Consider the following 8678-nt stretch of genomic DNA (forward strand, 5'->3'; position numbering starts at 1 on the left):
GACGCTATCAACGGACTTCAGACGGTGAATAACGATGGAGAGAAGCTCAGAAGATCCCTGGACACTGCTGGAGCCAAGATTCGCTCTGCGAAACTTCCAGAAGCTCAGGAAGATGTGGATTCGCTCCAAACGCAAGCCAATCACCTGGAGGATGTAACCAGAAACCTTTGCAATATTCCAAATGTCACACAAACGGAGCCAGTGATTCAGAAGACTCGAGATCTCCGGAAGAGAGTTGACTCTTGTGCTCAAGACCTTGAGGCTCGGAAAGAGAAGATGGCGGAGTTGGAATCTCTAGATGCCGACTTTGAAAGTGCTAAAGGATCGCTAGTTGCATGGATATCAGCACTAGATGATCAATTGAAGGCTCTTGATAAGGTATCAATCGATAAAGATAAGCTGGCAGAGCAAAGGAAGGAGACACTGGAACTGGCGGATATGTTGGGAGAGGGACAGGCCAAATTGGACGATTTGGAGGCGTTGGCAGCGAAGATGGAGGATGGGAAGGGTACATCCAGACAGATTTCTGAACTCGGAGCACGACTTCAACGACAGACCTCGGAGCTCAAGGCACGAGGAGATCGGATCAATAAGCTCGATGGGAAGGCAACTGCTTTTGCCGACTCGGAACGAGCTGTGTTGGAGTATATGGAGAAGAAGAGGGAGCAGTTGGAGACGTTCCCGGTGCCAACGACCAAGGAGGGAGTGAAAGCGCAGTTGCAGGTACGCTATGGGGTCCAAGTAAAGGGGTGGGGTGCCCATAATGGAGGCTTTGGGTTCCCGATGATGGGGTCTTTGGGGTCCCGATGATGGGGACCTTTGGGGTCCCGATGATGGGGACCTTTGAGTTCCCATAATGGGTACAGTGGTAGGTAGGAATGGGGTTACCAAAATAGGGACCGGGTCCCCATAATAGAGATTGCAGAATCCGTATGATGGCGACAGTTGCAGTTAGGCATGGGTACCCCATAATGGGGTATTCGGGTTCCCGATAATGGGGGCATGGGGTCAGTTGGTAGTAGGGATAGGGCCCCCATAATAGAGATAGCAGGGGTACCCATAATGGGGACAATTGCAAGTTGGTATGGGGTGCCGATAATGGGGAGTTTGGGGCCCCGATAATAGGGATATAGGAGTTCCCATAATGGGGGATTTCAGGGACCCCATAATGGAGATTGCGGGGTTCCCATAATGGAAACAGTTGCAAGTAGATATGGGGCCCGATAATGGGGACATTGGGGTTCCCATAGTGGTGACAGTTGCAGCTAGGTATGGGGTCGCCATAATGGGGGCACTTGTAGTTAGGTACCCATAATGGGGGCCATATTATCCATAATTGGGATTGCATGGGGTATTTGGGATTCCGATAATGGGGACTTTGGGCTCCTGATAATAAGGATTTTGGGCTCCCAATAACGGGAATTTCGAGATACCCATTATGGGGATGATGGGGTCCCGATAACGAAGAATATAAGGTTCCCATAATAAGGGATGGGTCCCCCATAATGGTGATGGCAATGTACCCATAATTGCCGAAAGTTGCAGGTAGGTATGGGGTCTACATAATGGTGATTACAGGTTCATTCAATGGGGTCAATTGCAGTTAGAGGTGGGGCCCCCATAATAGGGTTGGCAGGGTCCCCATAATGGGAATAGGGTGCCCATATTGTAATCAAAAATCACTGCTTTACAGGACCTCGAACGCATGGACAAAACGGGACGCGGAGAGCAGCGACGAGTCGAGGAGACGCGTCTATCCGCTAGAGAACTGGCACGAGAAGCTTCCATCGAAAAAGAGGCTCAAGAGATGTCCCAAAGAGAGAAGAACCTGGCCGATCAATGGGATTCGCTAGCCGATCGATTCGATTCAGCGAGAGATCGAGCACGAAACGCGGAGAAGTTGTTGGACGAGACTGCACAGATTGAGAAGTGGATTGGTGCCAAGAAGAAGATGGTTGAAGCGATCGGAGCGCCGAGCACAGATCAAGCGGTTGCCAAGTCGCAGAATGGACAGATTCAGTTGATGAAGGTAAGAGATTTATGGGGAAATAGGGCTGGAAATGGTTCACAAATGATCAAGAAGCCTCTATAAAGCTTAGTGAACGACCCCAAGTACATTACTGTATCTATGTATTTTCAGGCCGAAACGGAATCTGAAAAGTCAGCGCTGGAAAATGTCAACTCCATGGCCAACGAGCTCATCTCTACAGCTCCAAAAGGCTCTAATGTCGACGAGCTGATGACCAAGATGGACGCGCTCAACCGGAAATGGCATTCGCTTGAAAGTGGTCTGGATGAGAAGGCTGGGCGAGTTGAGGAAGCGGCGAAGCTTGGAAACGAGCTAAGAGATATTCAGAAGGAGTTGAGGTTAGCGATTGGAGCTTGAAAAATGACTCTGAAACTGACCAAATCGGCGCAGGATTACTGTAGTTGGTCTAGGCTTGTTTAGAGCTTCTTTTTTGTGATTACTGTAGCCTAGATTGTTCAGCTATCAAGTGTTGTCATCCTTGAAGGGTCATCTAGGCACCGAAACGGGTCGAATTGGTACAGGATTACTGTAGCTCGATTGCTCATATCTAGCTTGAAAATGACACTGAGAGTAGCTGGGATTACTGTAGTTTCAAATAGATATCATTTAGATCAAGGATTACTGTAGAAAAATGTCGAAAAATGACTCTAAAACTGACCAGATCGGTTCAGGATTACTGTAGTTGGTCCTGGCTCGCCTAGAGCTTTAAAATGATATGGAAATCAATTTTTCGGGATTACTGTAGCCCAAACTGCTCAGCGTTAAGTACAGTACTCCTTGAAGAGTCAGCTAGAGTTTAGCAAGATTACTGTAGCTCGATTGCTCATATCTAAATGACACTGAAGGCTAGGATTCTCTGGGATTACTGTAGTGTTGATTTGGGGTTCAAACCACTTGGATTACTGTAGTTTGATTGCTCAGTTAGGATTTTCTGGGATTACTCGCGTCAAAACGACTCTCAAACTAGTTACGATTATTTGGGAGTACTGTAGTTTTATGACCACTGCTCATTCCCAGATTTGTAGTACAGTGTCCGAGGATTAGGTTACTGTAGTTTTGATTCTGGTAGGATTACTGTAGCCTAATTGCGCACCCAAAAGAAATGTTTTTTTTTTCAGAAAAGAGCTCTCCGAACTGGAATCGAACGTCGAGAAGGCATCCCGAATGTCCCCCAACGACATTGGAGACCAACTGGCCACTCTCGACTCCCTGAAATCCCGTTTTGGAGGTGTTGATGCGGCACTGGAGAAGCTGAAGACGATTCTAGAAGCCACCGATGATCTAGAAGTGGACTCAACGAATCGAGCAGAGATTCAGGAGCAGCTGGAGAGCACGCAGAAGAAGGCTGATGAGCTGGAGAGGAAGATTGAGTCAGTGAAGAGAGCAGCACTGAACGCTCAGAATGAAGGCGTCGAGTTGGAGAAGAGACTGGACGATTTGATTGGAATTGTGGCACAGGCGGAGAATGAGCTGGAGCAGGCTGCTCCAATTGCAGCCGACTCGCAGAAGCTACACGAGGAGCTCAAGAGAGCTGACGACGTGTTCCAGAAGCTCTTGGAGAACGAAGGAGAGGTGTCACTGATAAGAGCGAAGGTTGCAGAGGAGTTGAAGAAGAAGCCGGATGTGGAGCTGAAGAAGAAGGTGGAGATGTTGAATTCAAAATGGCCCAAGGCTCTGGGAGCAGCTAGAGATCGAAAGGATTTGGTGACGAAGGCTGGAGACTTGGTGAAGCTCTTCGGAGAGTCAGAAGGAGCTCTCGAGCAGAGACTCCAAGGAGATCAGAGTGGTTTGGAGGAGCTATTGGATAGAATTCAGGATCCTGAAGCGCTGGACGCTCTGAAGCTGGTGGAGAAGACGATGGATAGAAGACTCGCCGACGTGGATTCGTTGAATTCCGTGATGGATCGAATCGAGGCTTCTGCACCGGGTCCGGACGCGAATCGCCTGCGAAGACGTGCCGAGAAGTTGGCTGACGACGTGAAGGGAATGGCGAAGAAGGCGAGGACGGCGGCGGCGTTGGCACAGAGGAAACACGATTTCTCGATGAAGTTTGAGAGGCTGGTTGGAGAGATTCAACAGTTTACCGAGAATCAGAAGGCCAAGATTGAGGAGGCTGTGGAGAAGGATCAGATGAATGGAGAGCGGGTGCAGTCGAGTGAGTTTTAATGTTGAAATCGGCTGAAAATCTTTGATTTTTCAGCCTTAAAAATATCCTAAAAGACCTGAAAATGGTCAGAAAATGACTCGAATTCTGTAATTTGGAGATTCTACAGTACCCCTAACCAATCTGAAAAAGTTTCAGAACTCAACGAAATTGAAGATTTCTGGTCGCTAAAATCCCGCGAGCTCAAGACCGTAGCCGATGAGATCAAGAAGGATGGAACACCGGAAGAAGCGACAACTGTAGATCAACAAATCGATAGCCTCCAAGCAGGAATCGATGATCTTCTGGCGATCCTGAAAAACCAATCAGAACATCTGGCCGAGAAGAAGGAGGCAGCTGACAGAATCCAGACGGAATCTCAGAAGGCGTCAACGCGCATCAACTCGCTCATTGCTGAAATCGCTGATTTGGATCCAATCGGACGGAGTCGAGATGATTTGAAGAAGCAGAAAGAGGAGATTCTGAATCTCAACGGAGACCTGGATTCGGCACAAACGAAGCTGTTGGAGTTGGGTGCAGAATGGGAGGCGGCGTTGGGAGCGGGAATAGTCACACAGCCACAGTTTGAGACGAATCGAGCGGCGTCGGATGAGCTGAATAAGGTGAGCAATGACACTGGATTACTGTAGTTTGAAACAGATTAGTTTTGGATTACTGTACTCTCTGATTTCCTAGAATTGCTGAAGCACTTTCCGACTTAAAATAGGCCAAAATTTTGTCCCGAATTATTTCACAATGGTCCTGGATTACTGTAGTTTCGAGAGCCTCAAAATGACTGAAGATGGAATACGACAACTTTAGTTTGAATATGTTATAGAAGGATTGCTCATGTACAGTAATCCAAGAGCTTCAAAATGATTTTAAAAAATGAGCCAGCTTAGTTTGGGGATTACTGTAGTTTCAAGAGTTTCAAAATGACTCCAGGATGGGCCAGGTTTAGAATGATATACAGGGACATTGCTCATTTATAGGTTTTTACAGTAATCCGCGATCTTCAGAAGGGCATCAACCAGATTGGTTCGGGATTACTGTAGTTCAGAATTTTCTAGAAAATGATTCATTCGGGCTACTGTGGTCCGATGATCTCATGTCTACAGTATGCCTTCAATTTCAGTGTTCAGAATCGTTGCTCATCTGTAAACGTTTCAATGTGCAGTAACCCTTCTCATGACTCATTAGCCTCTTCTCAGAAATTTTGGGTTACAGTAGTTTTTTGAGCTTTTTGGATTTTTAGAAACTTCAGGATTCATCCAGAGCTTCAAAACGACTCTAAGATGCACTAGATTTGTCTAGGATCACTTATGGATTCGTTAGGTTTACAGTAATACAAGAGCTTCGAATTGGCACCAAAATGAACGAGATTGGTTTGGGATTACTGTAGTTTTGACTTTTTCTCAAATATCATGTTTAGAGATTACTGTAGTTGGATGACCTCATGTCTACAGTATGCCTTAAATTCGAGTATTCGTAATCGTTGCTCATCTGTGAACGTTTCAATGTACAGTAATCTTTCTCACTTACACTGATAGGGTTACTGTAGTTCAACCTAGATGATCTCATACCTACAGTATGTCTTTGGCATTATCCGCACTCAAAACTATTGCTCATTTCATACTGCAACTAGGTTAGGCTAGGACTAATGTAGTTTCGATTGCTCATGACTCCTCTTTGACCTCTCCCTTGGAATGTGCAGGCACCTGGCACCGTCTGTCCCAAAAAATTGCAAATTTGAAAAAAAAAACTTTGACAAGTCAAAAGCTGTCAGACCTCCCATGTATCAAGTTACTCCTCTTTTTCTCTGTTTGCAAAAAATTGTTCAAATTTCAAGAGGGTGCACTTGAAAGATAAGCCAAAAAACGAGACATTTTGATAGTTAAGTGGTTCAAAAAAATGGCTGGAAATATGCGCTGAAAATGACCAAAAATCCAGCCAAAAAATAGCTGAAAATAGCTGAAATTACAGCCAAAAAACGGCTATAAAATGGGTACATTTCCTCCTGATCATAAAATTTATCGGCAACTTTCCACGCATCATCTGAAGTGATTACATTTATTCCCCTCTTTATCTCTGCCTGATTACTGCTTCTTTGTGTTGTGTAGGGGGCTTTGTGTCAAAACAAGTTGAGGTCTGATAGGAGAGATAGTGTAGGAATCGAAGAGACGCAGAGACAGATAGAGAGGAAAGGAGGGATCAGCTGTGTTAAACAAGAGGGACTAGGAGGAGTTTGGAAAGTTTTAGGATGTCGAGAGGCTTTTAGCAGAGCGCTTATCACTAACTTCTAATGAATGATTCCTGAGGTTACTGTACCTCTGTCGTTCACACGGCCATCGTCACTAGATGACGCTCTGACGACAGTACCTGTGGTTTTATTGCCGATTTTTTATTATGAGGTAGGAAAAGGGATTGCTCATCAATTGGTTTTTGTGGAGTACAGTAATCCCAGAGCTTCGAAATGACACCAAAACGAACTAGATTGGTTTGGGGATTACTGTAGTTTCTAGAGCTTTGAAAAGATGCCAGTTGTCGAAAGATGAAGGGGGATTGCTCATCGCTTGGTTTACAGTAATCCAAGAGCTTCAAAATGACACCAAAACTAACTAGATTGGTTTGGGGATTACTGTAGTTAGATAATTAGTTTAATCGAAGGGATTTGAAGGGTACAGTACCCTAGTAGTGTACTAGACAGCTTTTTGATAGTTTCAGCTGCTTTTGAACCTATTCGAAGGACATAGTTGAAGCTTTAGGGGTCCTAGTAGGCTACAGCCACATCCTCGAAATCAGGAGTTCTGGAAGATTCTGGATTGATTCTTGAGCATTCTGAAAGATTCTTGAGTTGTCTAGTCGATTCTAGAAGAATACCGAGGGTCCTTAAGGATCCTGGAGGTTGCTAGAACATCCTAGGAGGTTGTAGAGGATTCTAGAGGATTTCAAATGATTCTGGAGGATACCTAGGACATCCCAGGAGGTCGTAGATGATTTTAGACGATTCTAAGAGCATTCCGAAGGATCCCAGAAGCTTCTAGGAGGTGATTCTGGAGCATTTTAGGAGGAGATTGTAGATGATTCAGAAGATTCTAGAGACCTCTGAATGATTCTGGTGGATTCTAGAGTTGCCTAGGAGCATGTAGAGGATTCGAAAGGACTTTAGACGATTCTAGAGACCTCTGAAGGGATCTGGAGGATCTTAGGATCGAATTATGACTTTTTAAAAACCCATTTTCAGCTCGCCGCACGTGCGGGAAAGCGGCTGGCTCAACGAGAGAAGAAACTAGCCGAGACAGAAGACGACATTGATAAACTACACAAAGATGCGGATGAAATCGTCGGAGCGCTCGGAGCAATCTCATCGGATGACACCATTGCTCAGACTACACCATCCACTCAACAAGACCCCAAACTGATTGCCGAGAAGGTGAAAGAGCTGAAGGATGCGTTGAAGCCAGTCGGAGACAAAATGGATTCATTCAATTCGGACTGCAAACTGATGATCAAGACGGCTGGACCAGAAGCGGACACGAAGGAGCTGGATTCATTGTTGAAACGAGTCGGAGACGCGTATTCAGATGTCGTTGGAAAGGTTTCGGATAAGGAGATGTCGGTGGATGCGGCGGTTCAGCAGCAGGGAAGAGTCGAGGACGCCTATAGAGCGCTGTTGAATTGGCTAGAAGAGACGGAGGAGATGATGGAGAATCAGAAGAAGCCGTCGGCAGATGCCAAGGTTGCAAAAGCACAGCTACATGCTTATGAGGTTCTGATGAAGCATGTGGAGGATAAGAAACCCAGTGTTGATGGGTTTAAGACGATGATTGGGAAGATGGCTTCAGAATCCGGAGACTCAAATTCAGATGACAGAAAGGCATTGCTCAGCAAGAATCAACAAATCGAAGATCGCTACAAAGAGCTTCTGAACTCTGCTGTCGATCGTCAACGAAAGCTTCTGGACGCTGTAGATCTTGCAGAACGTCTTCAAGAAGTGTCTATTCCACTGGATCAATGGCTTCAATCAGCGGAGAAACGACTTCAAGGCTTGGCCAAGGTGCCGATTACGGTAGAGAAGGCGGAGGAGATGTTGCAGGAGCAAGAAGCACTTCAAGACGAGCTAGAACACAAGTCGGATGATTTGAAGGATGTTTTGGAGATTTCTCCGATGTTGGCTTCGTTGGTTTCTGTGGAAGATGCGAATACGATAAGTGGACAGGTACAACAGTTGGAGACACGATGCAGAGCACTGGATGCTGGAATCACCAATATGAAACCGTTGTTAGAGTCGTTCTTGCAGCAGATTCAGGTAAAGGGGACAGATAGAGAGAGAGAGACAGAGAGAGAGAGAGAGAGTGAGGTTGAGGCTGAGGCTGAGGCTAAGGTCGATCCTGAGGCTCATGCTGAGGCTGACGCTGAGGCTGAGGCTGACGCTGAGACTGAGGCTGACTCTGACGCTGAGGCTGAGGCTGAAGCTGAAGCTGATGCTGAGGCTGAGGCTAAGGC

The 8678-nt window shown here is 46.1% G+C and overlaps 1 protein-coding gene across 1 annotated transcript in view; it reads left to right on the top strand.

Moving 5' to 3' along the window:
- Nucleotides 1-8678, top strand: part of CBG15811 — a gene marked incomplete at both ends in the record, with an annotated part of 27036 nt that overhangs the window by 4527 nt on the left and 13831 nt on the right. The window contains 10 exons of the mRNA XM_045241453.1: nt 1-723; nt 1029-1112; nt 1637-1657; nt 1694-2029; nt 2141-2380; nt 2646-2652; nt 3055-3073; nt 3148-4184; nt 4332-4795; nt 7417-8676. The exon at nt 1-723 is cut by the window's left edge and continues 1033 nt beyond it. Coding sequence (XP_045095829.1) covers nt 1-723; nt 1029-1112; nt 1637-1657; nt 1694-2029; nt 2141-2380; nt 2646-2652; nt 3055-3073; nt 3148-4184; nt 4332-4795; nt 7417-8676 — 4191 coding nt within the window. The remainder of the gene's footprint in view (nt 724-1028; nt 1113-1636; nt 1658-1693; nt 2030-2140; nt 2381-2645; nt 2653-3054; nt 3074-3147; nt 4185-4331; nt 4796-7416; nt 8677-8678) is intronic.

Source organism: Caenorhabditis briggsae, assembly GCF_000004555.2.
Source record: "Caenorhabditis briggsae complete genome, chrI, whole genome shotgun sequence".
Lineage (NCBI taxonomy): Eukaryota > Metazoa > Nematoda > Chromadorea > Rhabditida > Rhabditidae > Caenorhabditis > Caenorhabditis briggsae.